General features: G+C 42.7%; 1 protein-coding gene across 3 annotated transcripts in view; it reads left to right on the top strand.

The window, feature by feature from the left end:
• The first annotated feature begins 474 nt into the window (after positions 1–474).
• Positions 475–18,669, top strand: part of LOC147219613 (F-actin-uncapping protein LRRC16A-like) — a 34,727-nt gene continuing 16,532 nt past the window's right edge. Inside the window, exons 1-4 of one of the 3 annotated variants that reach the window (XR_015108026.1) lie at positions 475–1,911; positions 2,905–3,038; positions 10,536–10,578; positions 10,695–10,764. Coding sequence is in view for 1 of the 3 variants with exons in the window: in XM_086171483.1 (XP_086027609.1) it covers positions 1,857–1,911; positions 2,905–3,038; positions 4,446–4,488; positions 4,604–4,638 (267 nt within the window). In the remaining 2 variants the exon portion in view is untranslated. Of the gene's footprint in view, positions 1,912–2,904; positions 3,039–4,445; positions 4,489–4,603; positions 4,990–10,535; positions 10,579–10,694; positions 10,765–18,669 lie in introns of those variants that run through there. The other 2 variants (XM_086171483.1, XR_015108027.1) reach the window with 2 other exon arrangements.

The following is an 18,669-nucleotide window of genomic DNA, read 5'->3' as shown; positions in this document are numbered from 1 at the left end:
GATAGAATTGGATATAAGTGCTTTGAAAGAAAATATCTAGATATGAAACAACCTTTGTAATCATTCATAATCGACAAAAATTACTATCGAAATTCAGGTGACTTTACAATTCAGAACAGCAACATTCTATGGCCGTTTCAACCAACTGCCTCTGGATTTTTTTCATTCCCGCTGTTGTGCAGGTTTTGCTGTGCTTTATCAATTTTTATTTTTTCTTTATTCTTTTCAATCGTTTCATTCATCTAAAAATAGATAACTACAGAGCAAATTTGCCTTTTTTTTCCTCCTTGCTTAGTGACAGAAAGGACATTTGTAAATACTCCATGCCTCCACTCTGTTCAAATTAGCCAGATATAAACTCTCAAAAGACAACCTTTCAGCTATAAAATCGAAAAGACATTCAAAGCAATGCGTGAAATCTCAAAAAAAAAATCACCATGTTGAAAATGCATTAAATCACAAAATATCTGCTACAATTGTGGTAAAAACGAGCAAGAAATTCCTCCCAAAGTGGTCATTAGAACCCGAAGGTGAACAGGACTGAAAATGCCGATTAGCTGCCATTACCCCGCCAGTCCACAAGGGGGCGCTATGATTCCACCCGCGCTGTTGTGGCATTCCTTGGTTTTTAAGATAGCAAATATGGCGGCGCTAGCGTGACGGAGTTTGCCCAAAACTTGCCTCCCAATGCGTTACGATAACAACACAGGAGATCGTTTTATTGATTTCGAAAGCCAGAGAATGACTCGTTGAACGATTCCGACCTGATTGACTTGGATCTGTGACATTTCTACAGCTTTAAAGACGTAGAATCACTCGAAGTATTTCGGATGAAGCAGCCAAGGGCTAAACCGGAAATTAGCGGCGGAATCTTCGCTTATTCGGTTCAGGGAATCTAAATGTGTAGATCTGATGCCTATTCCTTATGAACCACCTAGTTGGATACATAATATATCCTTCTTTGCCGTTTTCCTTTTTAGTCTATGTCTTTATTTCCTTTTTCTTCTAGCACATTTCTCACAAACCTTTAACACTGTTAACCTACGGTTCAGTAATTACATATAGAACAAATGTTCTTATGTCCTGTCATTCCTCATCCCCAGTTGTTTCATTGACATTCAATTCTACCTTGCCATGTTTATTTGTACATATGTATATTTGTTTATACTATTTATGTTCAATAAAAAAGAACAAAAAAGTAGATCTGATGCGAAAAATATATTGAGCGCCCCCTGGTGGTCGGAGTGGGTATTGCATATCAAAATTTCCCCTTCTGTGTTGAATGACAGTTTAAAAGAAACTGAACATACAGGTGAGTAACGGATAGCGGACTAATTTGTTTTTTAAATATTCATAGTATTTTTTGACACATGCACAGTGTGGCAACATATTTTGCATGTACATTGAAATTCATACTTTGCTGTCCCCAGTGCATTTGGATATGTAGTGATAGGAAATGATGATAGTAAACATTATCATGAATATGAGCAGTGTTAGCAGTGAAATAAGACGTTTGAGTGCAGTTTGGTGTGTGACTCAAAATGCAGGTGGAAGGATGGGTCCAGTTTAAATGGGTAGACTTTGCATGTGCTCGTAGTTACATGCGTGTGTGAGTAAGAGAGAGAATGAAACTGATTCAAACACTGATTATTTTTTCTTTGTTTTTGAGTTGACAGGATGTATTCTGACTGGACAACTGGACGGCAAGCATGTGGCTGAGAAGTGGAAACCCTCGTCATCATCCTTCCATCTTCGCAGCAGCAAGTCTTCTCCTGCAAACGAGTGCAGGATGATTCAAGGTTTTCTTTCTGGTAAAAAACAACTGGTCGACTCTTGTATTTCCAAACCTCGCTGGGATGAGCGGCTTCTTCAGAATGACCACAAGATGGCGCTGTTGCCTTTTCTTCTCAGGTGAGATTTTGAATGTGATATGCAGAAATTAATCATTCTTATTATTATTAGATTGTGCGGATTTGGTCCTATTCCGAGACAGGACATTCTTATCGGGCTTTAAATACTATTCTAAACACTGTGTTGTGTTGCCTCCTTAAGATAGACCTAGATTTTAAATGCTTTAAAATAAAGATTATATGTAACATCCTTTGTAATCATTCATAATCACCAACAATTATTCTCGAAATTCTAGTGGCTTTTACATTGCAGAACAGCGACAAGAGGCGCTGAATGGGGCTTTTAATAACGATGGAGAAATTTAGCTTTTTTTCTCCTTGCTTGGTGACAGAAAGGACATTTGTAAATACTCCATGCTTCCACGCTGTTCAAATTAGCCTGACGTAGACTCTCAAAAGACAACCTTTCAGTGCTTAAAAATCGAAAAGACATTCGAGACAATACGTGAAATCTCCAAAAATACAGCATGTTGAAGATGGATTAAATCACAAAATATCTGCTATAATTGTGGTAAAAAGGAGCAAGAAATCCCCCCCAAAGTGGTCTTTAGAACCCGACTGAAAATGGCAATTAATTGCAATTACCCCGCCAGTCCACAAGGGGGCGCTATAACTTCAACTGCGCTGTTGTGAGATTCCTCAGGTTTGTAGATGGCAAATATGGCGGCGCTATCGTGACGGAGTTTGCCCAAAACTTGCTTTGAAATGCGCTGAGAAAGGTACGATAACACAGGTGATCGTTTTATTGATTTCTAAAACCAGAGTGACTCGTTGAACGATTCCGACCTGATTGACTTGGATCTGTGATATTTCTACAGCTTAAAAAACAGAATCACTCGATGTATTTAGGATGAAGCAGCCGAGGGCTAAACCGGAAGTTAGCGGCGGAAGCTTCCCTTATTCGGTTCAGGGAATCTAAATGTGTCGATGAAAGTAGTGATTGTCCACTTGATATATATACATTTTTCCCCCGTGTTTTACATATCTCTTGCAGATTTCTGGGGAAAATACATGCTGAATGTTCAACGGCTTTCCAGGTGTGTGTCCTGCAGGGACCTGGTTCCCCTCATAGAGGCCCTGGAATACAACCAGTGGTTCACCAAGCTGTTGGCCAAAGACTACAAACTGGTAATCACCTCCTTCTCATGAAGGAAAGCCTGGGCTTCTGTGCAAACCTGACTTATGACTTTCTCCTCCAGCAAATTACTTTTAGTTAAATGAACCTGTCCAGGACCTCCATGTCACCCAAAGGTAGAAAAAGAAACAAGAACCGCAGTAAACATGTGTGGAGTTTCAACCAGCTCTGCTCTCGCAGGTGTGGTGCGCTTACCTGATCCGACACACAAGCCAAGAAATCAATACACTTATAGAAAAGTTCCAAAATAAGGAGAGTGCTTTTTGCTCAAAAAAAAAAGTCAGCTTTGTAAACGTCTGTGCCTGGACATACACAGGAGTGGAGAAGACGTTTCTCACAATCCAACGCTGACATGAAATGAAGTAAATAATAGGGTGCAAATTAGCAATAAAGTGACAGACATGAAACTTTGAGGTTTGAAGTCTTAACATGCACGCAGATACTTTTTTTTAAAGGTTTTTAATTGATCGCTCTGGAAATCGACTGGAATGTGTCCATGGTCCTGGACAACCTGGTTTCAAAAAAAAAAAAAAAAAAGCATTAAAAAGTAGGAAAACATACAGGATTAAAAGAAAAAAAAAACTGCCCAAATACTTTGCAATCTGGCTAGTTTTGTGTAACGTTAGCAGACACTACCTTGGCTCTCTCACATGCCGTACTTCTGGGCTCGCCACACCTACAAGTACAAACAATATATAGGGATGCACTGTCAACACATTTAATTTAAAAAAAAAAAAACCAAAACTGTCTCTGTTCCTACAAAGATCCAAAAATGGGGGGGGGGCAACAAATACCATGTAGTAAATAAAAGTTGAATTGAAGCATAATCAATCTCAGTCCCATCTTACCTTCTGCCACAAAGATGAAGCGCAGCAACTCAATGCGCGCAAGACACTTCTTGCAATTCCTCAGTCCAAAGAGAGCAGACAGCGCTCGGCTTGTGTCTGCAGGAAAGGACGTCACGGCCGGTATAAAAAGCCCAGCGTCCTGGCAGGGACCAATAGGAAGGCGCGACCAATTAGCATTTACTAAACGCTCTCACCTGTTGTGAATTTCCTGCAACATGGAATAACATAAAATCAACTTTATTCCTTTATTCCATTATAACTATTACACTGCTGTGAATAAATGAATTTCCCCTCTGGAGATGAATACAGTGGATCAGATCTTACTCCATGTTGCAGGTAATTGGCAGCAGGTGAAAGCGTTTAGTAAATGCTAATTGGTCGCGGCCTCCTATTGGTCCCTGCCAGGACGCTGGGCTTTTTATACCGGCGTCATTTCTGGGCGACGCCTGATCTGCGGGGAGAACCAGCTGAGAGGTTGAGGTTTACTGGGAAATTGCTGCTGGTTTCTTTTTTTGTGTGTGATGAAAAAATACTTTTTGTTTTGACTTTCAGATCCAATGCATTTGTTTGGAGTGTTTGTGTCCTGAGAGCTCTGGTGAGTTATTGTCCTTGTTTGTCTTCAATGCAAGTGTGCTGCAGACTTCAGTGCTTCAATAAGTTTCAGATTCTCCTCCCCAGTGATCTTTGTACCTGTGCTCATCTGTTTGCAGTCCTGAAGACTGTTTGGGACCAGTTCTTCATGTGAAGAGAAGGAGGACGTAAGGTGATGTTCTGGAGGTGAAAGTAGAAACTGCAGATGTGATGCTCAGTGTTAGTGGCTCTGCCTCAGAGCTGCAGGAGTTACATGTCAGGTTATGGCCGTGGTTAAATCAATGCATTCATTTCTAAAGTGTTCTTTCAGATGCCGTCCATAAATGTTGTGTTTGGTCTTGTAGGCGTCCTGACAAGGATCCTGAGCCCCAGAAGAAGCCTGTCCAACACAAGCAAGGTAGTGTGTGCAATAGGTTTACTTTTGTGTAAAGTTAGCAATGTCTTTACCTGTTGCAATTTTAAATGCTTGTAGTTTTCCTGCTGTGAAAATAAAGTGTACTTGTACACCCTGATATCAGTGTCACTTTATTTTTTTAAAATGCTTTTTAGTTTATCCTTTTCCTGTTAAACATTTTTCTACGTTTGACTCAGTCTGATGCAGTGACTCTTTAGTGCAAAGATAATCTTCAGTATTTCTTCTAAATATTGCACTTGGAAATCCTTCACTTTGAGATTGACTTTCAGTATTTTTGTCTGCATTTTGGACTGTTTATGATTAATTCAAACTTAAGAATAATTCAATCATTCACTGGTCAGAAATGACCACGATGTGTCTGCATGTTTTTAAGCTGCACACTCAGTGCACCGCAAATGAATAAGTTATGTATCATTTTTCTGTAACTCTGCCCGGCGTCCAGCCAATCATACCATGCAATTACGCTACGCATCACGGCATTGACAGTACTTGCTCTGCCACACTTTTACTGTTCTCTCGCGTGTACGGGCAGAGTTAATTTGATGCTAACGCCTTATCATGGCGTCCCCTCAAAGTAAAAGCAATGCGGTTCTTGAACGTCTGCTCTGCAAAACATGCAGCGAAGCCAAAGTAGGAAGTGACTTTTCCAGTGGAAAATATGGATGAATTGGAAGCCATGATGGCTGTTGCTCTGGTTGCCGTCGGATACGTCCTCTATGGAGGAGTCTGGGGAGTGACCTCCTCAGATGTTTGACTGTTTCTTCACTGCAACGATCTTTGTCCCAGTGAGGCTCTCAGCCTGGCCATGTCGTGACACATTGTCTGCAAACTATTCTGGCAAAGCTGAATTGTTTCTCTGAATTTCAGCTGAAGCTCCACTTTTTTTTCTTGTAAGAAAAAAACATTTTAGTTCAATTCTGAGCTTGCTCCTCAGAACACACTCACCTGAAACCACCAACCAAGGACTGAACCAGAAGTTAGCTGTGGAAGCTTTGTGTGCTAGTTCAGGGAAACTAAATTTAAAATGTGTAGATGTGATGCCAAAGAACACATGAGTCCGTATAGTTCATCCTTTCAGTGTTTAATGACGTGAAAAGAAACTTAAGGGCGTTTATAACCTACAGGTAAGTACGGGAAAAGGAGACGGCTTGCAAGCGCGGTGCCTTCGTCGTGAACCTTTTTGGATTTGCAAGGAAGCTGCAGGGAGAGAAACTCAGTGGTCGGCGCTCACGTCCGAAGGAAGACCTCGACCGCCACATGAGGGCGAGACCTGCAGATGCTGATCTCTGACTGGGTCGCGGTGCTGTTGTATGAAATTGCATCCACAGGCCCTCCAGAGTCTGCAGGAACACTGACTTGACCCTACCTGGGTGGGAAGGGGAAACACGACTCCAATTTTTTGGACCAAAATGGAAATAAGCTTTACTGTATCACAGCCTGAAGGTCCACATAGATGTAAGTGCCATCCTTTGTAAAACGTCTGATTCTATCAAATAAACCCAGAACACACATGAGCATCAATCACCAGTCGGACAATTTATTGACACACAACTCTTCAGGACTGGTTCTGACAAGTTGATCTTTTCCTTTTGATGAATTCAGAGATTTCTGGATATACAAGTCAGTGTCCACATGGTGGAGAAGGTTCCGTTCCCAGATCGACAAAATACGGTTGCAGGTATGTTTTTATACGTGCACACATTTGTGTGTGGAGAAATGACATTTGGTGATCCTTTTTTTCACCCTCCTTAGTGTTTTGTGTAAAGTTAGCAAAATGTTTTTTTTTACGCTAAAGTAAAATAAAGTATCCATGTGCAAAATCAGGGCAAATATGTGGTTCAAAACCTAAGTGCTTCTTTTTTTTTTCCTAAGTATTTTTCTCTAAGTGTAAAGTTAAACATGTGCAACCTGGATTTCTGCACCTGACCGGAAAGCTCAGTGTCTCATCGACATTTGGTGATTTTTTTTTTCCCCCCTCCAAGTGTTTTCTGAATCAAAACCTAAGTCCTTTTGCCTATTTACTTTCTACCTGACACAGCATGCTCTGCATCTTGCCTAAGAGTTTTTTTCCTTCTAAGTGCTTTTCTCTAAGAGTAGGGCTGTATACGTGAAACCCGAAACTGTGAACCTAACTGGTTAGCTCAGTGCCATAAGCTGCCGACACTGCATGTGGAAACTGCTGGTTCGAGTCCAGCGCCGGTCAATATTGGCAATATCGGGTTCAAGTCTTCCTTTGCCAAATGTATCTAAGTACAATTTGTTTTTTTTCCTAAGTGCTTTTTTCCTCTAAGTGTGACGTTATATAGGAGAAACCCGGATTTCCCTCTGTGACTGGTTAGCGCAGTGCCATAAGCCACTGACGCTGTATGTGATACCGCTGGTTCAAGTCCAGTACCAGTCACACAGCCACATCGGGTACCCGCCCGGTGGAAGGCCGACAACAGCCAGGTCGGGTCCCAACCCCGATACAAGGCCGACGTGGGGGAGTCAGGCGAAGCAAGGAGGAGGGCGGGAGGCAGACAGGCCGAGATAGGGAGGAGGGGGGGCCCCACTAACCAGGGCCCCCCGGGGGGACTTTGGGGGTAGAGAGAGGGGGGCAGGCAGACGAGCACCGTAGAAACAGCCCTGCTAGAGAAATTTCTAAATTTTACTTTTTGGAAAATTACACATAGGGGGCCCACACATACATTTGGAGGGGATACATACTTTATTCATTTTTGCAAAGCTAGCCAGAGTGCACACTCTTACATGCACAACGTCTGGCCTCACCACACCTGCAACAAGCACAAACAACAATTAGTGATGCACTGTCAAACAATACTTTGAATTCAACACATACAAAGAAAACCTCCTCAACTACACAAATATCAGTAATCAATTTACATTGTGTCTAACACAAACATTATACAAAATTAACAACAATTCAAGACATCACTTACCATTATATTTACAAACACTTGGGATGTACATTTCTCCACTCTCAGGACAATCTGAAAAACACAGATTCTCATCACACTTTGCAAAACAAACAATACAATGACGTTCCATCAAGCCTTCTTTTACCTTCAACCTTGTTTATGGATGCTAATTCACAGTCTGCATTGAAACCCAACAGTCACCTCAGTGGCCAGACATCTTTAGTGACAATTTGCATATTTGACTATTTAATATTTGTCAATGTCCACATTGACTCTACTTTTGGTATATCAAGACAATTTTTAGTTTGCCCTTCAAACAGGAGCGTCCCGAGGAATACATGCAATCCATTGAGCTGTTTTACAGATAAGACACAATTACTTCTCTATTTACAGAGACTACAAAGATATATACTATATACATGGACTTGAACCAGTGCCCTTCTGTTTCAGAAGATCAGCCTGCTGATGCCTGATCTGGTAAACATAAATCTACATAAGCATTTGCAATATGAAGCAAATGCACTGGGATCCTTCACACCAAGCTGATTTGAAGTATATATATATTGATCTATGCAGGAGCAGAACCTGCTTTGAGACAGATTTTACATCCTGTGTCCAACAGCTATATAGTGACTAGATTCACATAAAGACCGGCTAGTAGACGACGTTCCAAGAAACCACATGCATGTCAGAGAACATTTCAATCTGCAAAATAGTTACTCACTGAACCTCAGATGAACTCTTAGACAAGATGTCTACCTCCGCTCTTAAGTCACCTGATAAAATGTATTCACTAAAGCTTATGCTGGACACCAAACCTACCATGACAGAATCAATCCTGACTTTCACCTCCAAAACATTCCTCAAGGTGTCGCCAAGTCACTTCCTGTCAGTACAACTGACTCTGCCAAGTCTTTAGCTTTGCACCTGCTCATCCACCTTTCCTCTTATGGCACAAGTTTATTCTGATGCAACTTGTGCATTCATTCATGGCATTTATCAGGTCCGTCTAGGCCAGGGAGACCAAACAAGAGGAACCGAATTATCCAGACACAAGTTATAGGAAAGAGTATTTATTCAAAATTTGCAAAAACAATGGTACAAAGCAGAAAGTCCTCGGCTCCTAAGCAGTTTGTGGCTTGACAACCGCTGCCGCCTCCAAAAGCAATTCCCCAGTTCAGAGAGCGTGCAGCTCCCAGAGGGTATCTGGCGTCGCCCAGGACCAATAGGGGACGGCAACTGGTTCCCATTTACTAAATGCTCTCAGCTGCTCAGAACTACCTGCAACATACAGAGGGAAACAGAGCCACAGATGAACAGACAGTGAAACCAACATACACTGCAAAGAGTTACAACACTAAAGCACTTCCATAGGTTAACAGACGCCACTTTAACAAGCACACAAGCGCTGTGCAAAGGAAGTTGTATCTCAAATCTCATGCTAATACAGCCGTTCCACAGTAGCTACCAGACAAGCTGAAAATGAAGCTGAGCAGATTGAACAAAACCAGAGCTTTTTGGGAGCTGCTCCCATTTATTGCCAGACATATGGCAAGAAACAGCCAGACATCATTTTGGTTTTCTAAGCTTTTCTAGCAACATCGGCAGGTTCTAAACGCACCAACTCTTAAACGCTACAAATGTTATCCTGTCACTTTTACAAACACATCAGACTTTGTCTACACCTCTGGTACCACCTCCTAGGCAGTATTGCCTGATTCTGAGCCCTGTTGCAGTTCATGCAGAATACTAAGACTGCATCTTGTCACTCAGGACAGTTTGCAATAGCAATGTCCAAATGTCTCAGGGCCACTCGTGTCACTCTACCCTCTCAAAATGAACAGTTTCTCCACCTCACATACATTGAAAGGAGAATCATGCAAACATACCGACTGACATCCAGAGGTGGTGATCCAAACGAAAGCCAAGCATTGCGTTCCGTACAGACGAGCCTGAGGAGTCTCTTGTGAAGGCACGGGGTCACGATCGCCCATCAGAGACGAATCAGCAACACCTACTTGGACAGAAATAAGAGCAAAACAGTTTTTGTTCCTCCAAAGATCCAAAAATGGGCAGTAAATAAAAGTTAAATTGAAGCACAACCTCTGGTCCCTTCTTACCTTCCAACACTAAGATGAAGCGCAGCAACTCAATGTGTGCAAGACACCTCTTGCGATTCCACAGCCGAAAGCGACCATCCAGCACTCAGCAGGTTCTCCTCAGAGCCTCGGCATCGCCAGGAAATGACATCACGGCCGGTATAAAAAGGCCGCCATCCTGGCACGGACCAATAGGAGGCCGCGACCAATTAGCATTTACTAAACGCTTTCACCTGCTGCGAATTTCCTACAACACATAAGATCGGAGCAACTTTATTCCTTTATTCCTTTATAACTTTTACACTGGTGTGAAAAAAGGAATTTCTCCTCTGGAGATGAATACAGTGGATCAGATCTTACTCCATGTTGCAGGTGATGTGCAGCAGGTGAAAGCGTTTAGTAAATGCGGCCTCCTATTGGTCCCTGCCAGGACGCTGGGCTTTTTATACTGGCGTCATTTTGGGCGACGCCTGATCTCTGTGGAGAGCCAGCTGAGAGGTTGAGGTTCACTGGGAAATTGCTGCTTTTTTTTTTTTTTTTTTTTTTTTTTTTTTTTTTTAAATTTATTTAATTTTTTATTTTTTGGTGATGAAAAACTACTTTTTGTTTTGTCTTTCAGATCTGATGCATTTGTTTGGAGTGTTTGTGTCCTGAGAGCTCTGGTGAGTTATTGTCCTTGTTTGTCTTCAATGCAAGTGTTGCTGCAGACTTCAGTGCTTCAATAAGTTTCAGATTCTCCTCCCCAGTGATCTTTGTACCTGTGCTCATCTGTTTGCAGTCCTGAAGACTGTTTGGGACCAGTTCTTCATGTGAAGAGAACTGGGGTTCCCTTGAAGGAGGACTTAAGGTGATGTTCTGGAGGTGAAAGTAGAAACTGCAGATGTGATGCTCAGTGTTAGTGGCTCTGCCTCAGAGCTGCAGGAGTTACATGTCAGGTTACGGCCGTGGTTAAATCAATGCATTCATTTCTAAAGTGTTCTTTCAGATGACGTCCATAAATGTTGTGTTTGGTCTTGTAGGCGTCCTGACAAGGATCCTGAGCCCCAGAAGAAGCCTGTCCGACACAAGCAAGGTAGTGTGTGTGTGTGCGCGCGCGCAATAAGTTTACTTTTGTGTAAAGTTAGCAAAATGTTTGAGGTGTCTTTACCTGTTGCAATTTTAAATGCTTGTAGTTTTCCTGCTGTGAAAATAAAGTGTACTTGTACACCCTGATATCAGTGTCACTTTATTTTTTAAAATCCTTTTTAGTTTATCCTTTTCCTGTTAAACATTTTTCTACGTTTGACTCAGAGTCTGACGCAGTGACTCTTTAGTGCAAAGATAATCTTCAGTATTTCTTCTAAATATTGCACTTGCAAATCCTTCACTCTGAGATTGACTTGCAGTATTTCTGTCTGCATTTTGGACTGTTTATGATTAATTTGAACTATTAAGAATAATTCAATCATTGACTGGTCAGAAATGACCAGGATGTGTCTGCATGTTTTTACGCTGCACACTCAGTGCACCGCAAATGAGTAAGTTATGTATCATTTTTCTGTAACTCTGCCCGGCGTCCAGCCAATCATACGATGCAATTACGCATCGAATCACGGCATTGACAGTACTTGCTCTGCCCGTACACGCTATAGAACAGTAAAAGTGTGGCAGAGTTAATTGGATGCTAACATGCTAACGCCTTATCATGGCGTCCCCTCAAAGTAAAAGCAATGCGGTTCTTGAACGTCTGCTCTGCAAAACATGCAGCGAAGCCAAAGTAGGAAGTGACTTTTCCAGTGGAAAATATGGATGAAATGGAAGCCATGATGGCTGTTGCTCTGGTTGCCGTCGGATACGTCCTCTATGGAGGAGTCTGGGGAGTGACCTCCTCAGATGTTTGACTGTTTCTTCACTGCAACTATCAATGTCCCAGTGAGGCTCTCAGCCTGGCCATGTCGGGAAACATTGTCTGCAAACTATTCTGGCAAAGCTGAATTGTTTCTCTGGATTTCAGCTGAAGCTCCACTTTTTTTTTTTCTTGTAAGAAAAAGCCATTTTAGCTCAATTCTGAGTCGTTGGCAGAATGGAGTCGGTCCTCAGAACACGCTCACCTGAAACCACCGGCCGAGGGCTGAACCGGAAGTTAGCGATGGAAGCTTCGAGTGCTAGTTCAGGGAAACTAAATTTAAAATGTGTAGATGTGATGCCAAAGAATGCAGTGAGTCTGTATAGTTCATCCTGTTCTGTGTTGAATGACACTAAAAGGAAAAGGTGTTCAGAACCTACAGGTAAGTACGGGACAAGGAGACGGCTTGCAAGCGCAGCGTCTTCGTCGTGAACCTTCTTGGATTCGCAAGGAAGCTGCAGGGAGAGAAACTCAGTGGTCGGCGCTCACGTCCGAAGGAAGACCTCGACCGCCACATGAGGGCGAGACCTGCAGATGCTGATCTCTGATTGGGTCGCGGTGCTGTTGTATGATATTGCATCTGCAGGAGCGGGAAGACAACTTGACCCTACCTGGGTGTGAAGGGGAAACACACCCCAATTTTTTGGACCAAAATGTAAATAAACTTTACTGTATCACAGCCTGAAGGTCCACAACGATGTAAGTGCCATCATTAGTGAAACGTCCGATTTGGTCAAATAAACCCAGAACACACATGAGCATCAATCACCAGTCGGACAATTTATTGACACACAACTCTTCAGGACTGGTTCTGTCAAGTTGATCTTTTCCTTTTAATGAATTCAGAGATTTCTGGATATACAAGTCAGTGTCCACATGGTGGAGAAGGTTCCGTTCCCAGACCGACAAAATACGGTCGCAGGTATGTTTTTATACGTGCACACATTTGTGTGTGGAGAAATGACATTTGGTGATTCTTTTTTCCCCCCTCCTTAGTGTTTTGTGTAAAGTTAGCAAGATGTTTTTTTTATGCTAAAGTAAAATAAAGTATCCATGTGCAAAGTCAGTGGGTCCTATGTGGTTCAAAACCTAAGTGCTCCATCCATTTTTTTTCCTAAGTATTTTTCTCTAAGTGTAAAGTTAGACACATGCAAACTGGAAAGCTCAGTGTCTCATCGACATTTGGTGATTTTTTTTTTTCAAGTGTTTTCTGAATCAAATCCTAAGTCCTTTTTCCTATTTACTTTCTACCTGACACAGCATGCTCTGCCTCTGCCAAAGAGTTTTTTTTTTTTCCTTCTAAGTGCTTTTCTCTAAGAGTAGGGTTGTATACGTGAAACCCGAAAACATGAACCTAACTGGTTAGCTCAGTGCCATAAGCTGCCGACACTGCATGTGGAAACTGCTGGTTCGAGTCCAGCGCCGGTCAATATTGGCAATATCGGGTTCAAGTCTTCCTTTGCCAAATGTATCTAAGTACAATTTGTTTTTTTTCTAAGTGCTTTTTCCCTCTAAGTGTGACGTTATATAGGAGAAACCCGGATTTCCCTCTGTGACTGGTTAGCGCAGTGCCATAAGCCACTGACGCTGTATGTGATACCGCTGGTTCAAGTCCAGTACCAGTCACACAGCCACATCGGGTACCCGCCCGGTGGAAGGCCGACAACAGCCAGGTCGGGTCCCAACCCCGATACAAGGCCGACGTGGGGGAGTCAGGCGAAGCAAGGAGGAGGGCAGGAGGCAGACAGGCCGAGATAGGGAGGAGGGGGGGCCCCACTAACCAGGGCCCCCCGGGGGGACTTTGGGGGTAGAGAGAGGGGGGCAGGCAGACGAGCACCGTAGAAACAGCCCTGCTAGAGAAATTTCTATTTTTTGGAAAATTACACATAGGGGGCCCAGAAACACATTTGGAGGGGATACATACTTTATTCATTTTTGCAAAGCTAGCCAGAGTGCGCATCACTCTTACATGCACAACGTCTGGCCTCACCACACCTGCAACAAGCACAAACAACAATTAGAGATGCACTGTCAAACAATACTTTCATTTCAACGCATACAAAGAAAACCTCCTCAACTACACAACAATCCATCTTAAATATCAGCAATTAACATTGTGCTTAACACTAAATAACATTATACAAAATTAACAACAACAATTCAAGACATCACTTACCATTATATTTACAAACACTTGGGATGTACATTTCTCCACTCTCAGGACAATCTGAAAAACACAGATTCTCATCACACTTTGCAAAACAAACAATACAATGACGTTCCATCAAGCCTTCTTTTACCTTCAACCTTGTTTATGGATGCTAATTCACAGTCTGCATTGAAACCCAACAGTCACCTCAGTGGCCAGACATCTTTAGTGACAATTTACATATTTGACTATTTGTGAATGTCCACATTGAGTCTACTTTTGGTATATCAAGACAATTTTTAGTTTGCCCTTCAGTCAAACAGGAGCATCCTGAGGAATACATGCAATCCATTGAGCTGTTTTACAGATAAGACACAATTACTTCTCTATTTACAGAGACTACAAAGATATATACTATATACATGGACTTGAACCAGTGCCCTTCTGGTTCAGAAGATCAGCCAGATCTGGTAAACATAAATCCACATAAACATGTGCAAAATATGAAGCAAATGCACTGGGATCCTTCCTGCCAAGCTGATTGGAAGTATATATATATATATAGATCTATGCAGGGACAGAACCTGCTTTGAGCCAGATTTAACATCCTGTGTCCAACAGCTGAATAGATTCACATAAAGACATTCCAAGAAACTGCAGAGAACATTTCAATCTGCAAAATAGTTCCTCACTCATCTTCAGATGACCTCCTATACAAGATGTCTACCTCCGCTCTTGAGTCACCTTATAAATTTATTCAGGAAAGCCTATGGTGGACACCAAGCCTACCCACCGTTTCAGAATTAAGCCTGACTTTCACCTCCAAAACATTCCTCAAGGTGTCGCCAAGTCACTTCCTGTCAGTACAACTGACTCTGCCAAGTCTTTAGCTTTGCACCTGCTCATCCACCTTTCCTCTTATGGCACAAGTTTATTCTGATGCAACTTGTGCATTCATTCATGGCATTTATCAGGTCCGTCTAGGCCAGGGAGACCAAACAAGAGGAACCGAATTATCCAGACACAAGTTATAGGAAAGAGTATTTATTCAAAATTTGCAAAAACAATGGTACAAAGCAGAAAGTCCTCGGCTCCTAAGCAGTTTGTGGCTTGACAACCGCTGCCTCCTCCAAAAGCAATTCCCCAGTTCAGAGAGCGTGCAGCTCCCAGAGGGTATCTGGCGTCGCCCAGGACCAATAGGGGACGGCAACTGGTTCCCATTTACTAAATGCTCTCAGCTGCTCAGAACTACCTGCAACATACAGAGGGAAACAGAGCCACAGATGAACAGACAGTGAAACCAACATGCACTGCAAAGAGTTACAACACTAAAGCACTTCCATAGGTTAACAGACACCACTTTAACAAGCAGACAAGCGCTGTGCAAAGGAAGTTGTATTTCAAATCTCATGCTAATACAGCCGTTCCACAGTAGCTACCAGAAAAGCTGAGCAGATCAAACAAAACCAGAGCTTTTTGGGAGCTGCTCCCATTTATTGCCAGACATGGGGCAAGAAACAGCCAAACATCATTTTGGTTTTCTAAGCTCTTCTGGCAACATCAGCTCTCATGATGGCAGGTTCTAAGTGCACCAACTGTCAAATGCTACAAATGTTATCTTGTCACTTTAACAAACACCTACACCTCTGGTACCACCTCCTAGGCAGTATTGATTTTTTTTCCCACAGCCTGATTCTGAGCCCTGTTGCAGTTCATGCAGAATACTAAGACTGCATCTTGTCACTCAGGACAGTTTGCAATAGCAATGTCCAAATGTCTCAGGGCCACTCGTGTCACTCTACACTCTCAAAATGAACAGTTTCTCCACCTCACATACATTGAAAGGAGAATCATGCAAACATACCGACTGACATCCAGAGGTGGTGATCCAAACGAAAGCCAAGCGTTGCGTTCCGTACAGACGAGCCTGAGGAGTCTCTTGTGAAGGCACGGGGTCACGATCGCCCATCAGAGGAGACGAAGCAGCAACACCTACTTGGACAGAAATAAGAGCAAAACAGTTTTTGTTCCTCCAAAGATCCAAAAATAAGGCAGTAAATAAAAGTTAAATTGAAGCACAACCTCTGGTCCCTTCTTACCTTCCAACACTAAGATGAAGCGCAGCAACTCAATGTGTGCAAGACACCTCTTGCGATTCCACAGCCGAAAGCGACCATCCAGCACTCAGCAGGTTCTCCTCAGAGCCTCGGCATCGCCAGGAAATGACATCACGGCCGGTATAAAAAGGCCGCCATCCTGGCACGGACCAATAGGAGGCCGCGACCAATTAGCATTTACTAAACGCTTTCACCTGCTGCGAATTTCCTACAACACATAAGATCGGATCAACTTTGTTCCTTTATTCCTTTATAACTTTTACACTGGTGTGAAAAAGGAATTTCCCCTCTAGAGATGAATACAGTGGATCAGATCTTACTCCATGTTGCAGGTGATGTGCAGCAGGTGAAAGCGTTTAGTAAATGCGGCCTCCTATTGGTCCCTGCCAGGACGCTGGGCTTTTTATACTGGCGTCATTTTGGGCGACGCCTGATCTCTGTGGAGAGCCAGCTGAGAGGTTGAGGTTCACTGGGAAATTACTGCCTTTTTTTTTTTTTTTTTTTTTTTTTTTTTTTTTTTTTTTTTTTTTTTTTTTTTTTTTTTTCCTCCTTCTCTTCCCCTTCATTTTTTGGTGATGAAAAACTACTTTTTGTTTTGTCTTTCAGATCTGATGCATTTGTTTGGAGTGTTTGTGTCCTGAGAGCTCTGGTGAGTTATTGTCCTTGTTTGTCTTCAATGCAAGTGTTGCTGCAGACTTCAGTGCTTCAATAAGTTTCAGATTCTCCTCCCCAGTGATCTTTGTACCTGTGCTCATCTGTTTGCAGTCATGAAGACTGTTTTTGACTGGTTCTTCATGAGAAGAGAACTGGACTTCCCTTGGAGGACTTCAGGTGATGTTCTGGAGGTGAAAGTAGAAACTGCAGATGTGATGCTCAGTGTTAGTGGCTCTGCCTCAGAGCTGCAGGAGTTACATGTCAGGTTACGGCCGTGGTTAAATCAATGTATGTATTTCTAAAGTGTTCTTTCAGATGCCGTCCATAAATGTTGTGTTTGGTCTTGTAGGCGTCCTGACAAGGATCCTGAGCCCCAGAAGAAGCCTGTCCGACACAAGCAAGGTAGTGTGTGTGTGTGCGCGCGCGCAATAAGTTTACTTTTGTGTAAAGTTAGCAAAATGTTTGAGGTGTCTTTACCTGTTGCAATTTTAAATGCTTGTAGTTTTCCTGCTGTGAAAATAAAGTGTACTTGTACACCCTGATATCAGTGTCACTTTATTTTTTAAAATCCTTTTTAGTTTATCCTTTTCCTGTTAAACATTTTTCTACGTTTGACTCAGAGTCTGACGCAGTGACTCTTTAGTGCAAAGATAATCTTCAGTATTTCTTCTAAATATTGCACTTGCAAATCCTTCACTCTGAGATTGACTTGCAGTATTTCTGTCTGCATTTTGGACTGTTTATGATTAATTTGAACTATTAAGAATAATTCAATCATTGACTGGTCAGAAATGACCAGGATGTGTCTGCATGTTTTTACGCTGCACACTCAGTGCACCGCAAATGAGTAAGTTATGTATCATTTTTCTGTAACTCTGCCCGGCGTCCAGCCAATCATACGATGCAATTACGCATCGAATCACGGCATTGACAGTACTTGCTCTGCCCGTACACGCTATAGAACAGTAAAAGTGTGGCAGAGTTAATTGGATGCTAACATGCTAACGCCTTATCATGGCGTCCCCTCAAAGTAAAAGCAATGCGGTTCTTGAACGTCTGCTCTGCAAAACATGCAGCGAAGCCAAAGTAGGAAGTGACTTTTCCAGTGGAAAATATGGATGAAATGGAAGCCATGATGGCTGTTGCTCTGGTTGCCGTCGGATACGTCCTCTATGGAGGAGTCTGGGGAGTGACCTCCTCAGATGTTTGACTGTTTCTTCACTGCAACTATCAATGTCCCAGTGAGGCTCTCAGCCTGGCCATGTCGGGAAACATTGTCTGCAAACTATTCTGGCAAAGCTGAATTGTTTCTCTGGATTTCAGCTGAAGCTCCACTTTTTTTTTTTCTTGTAAGAAAAAGCCATTTTAGCTCAATTCTGAGTCGTTGGCAGAATGGAGTCGGTCCTCAGAACACGCTCACCTGAAACCACCGGCCGAGGGCTGAACCGGAAGTTAGCGATGGAAGCTTCGAGTGCTAGTTCAGGGAAACTAAATTTAAAATGTGTAGATGTGATGCCAAAGAATGCAGTGAGTCTGTATAGTTCATCCTGTTCTGTGTTGAATGACACTAAAAGGAAAAGGTGTTCAGAACCTACAGGTAAGTACGGGACAAGGAGACGGCTTGCAAGCGCAGCGTCTTCGTCGTGAACCTTCTTGGATTCGCAAGGAAGCTGCAGGGAGAGAAACTCAGTGGTCGGCGCTCACGTCCGAAGGAAGACCTCGACCGCCACATGAGGGCGAGACCTGCAGATGCTGATCTCTGATTGGGTCGCGGTGCTGTTGTATGATATTGCATCTGCAGGAGCGGGAAGACAACTTGACCCTACCTGGGTGTGAAGGGGAAACACACCCCAATTTTTTGGACCAAAATGTAAATAAACTTTACTGTATCACAGCCTGAAGGTCCACAACGATGTAAGTGCCATCATTAGTGAAACGTCCGATTTGG

The sequence above is a fragment of the Fistularia commersonii genome, chromosome 24 (genome assembly GCF_037954325.1).
Source record: "Fistularia commersonii isolate RoL2024-O1a breed Wild chromosome 24, RoL_Fcom_v1.0, whole genome shotgun sequence".
In the NCBI taxonomy this organism is placed as follows: domain Eukaryota; kingdom Metazoa; phylum Chordata; class Actinopteri; order Syngnathiformes; family Fistulariidae; genus Fistularia; species Fistularia commersonii.
This window is presented reverse-complemented; position numbering and strand designations above follow the sequence as displayed.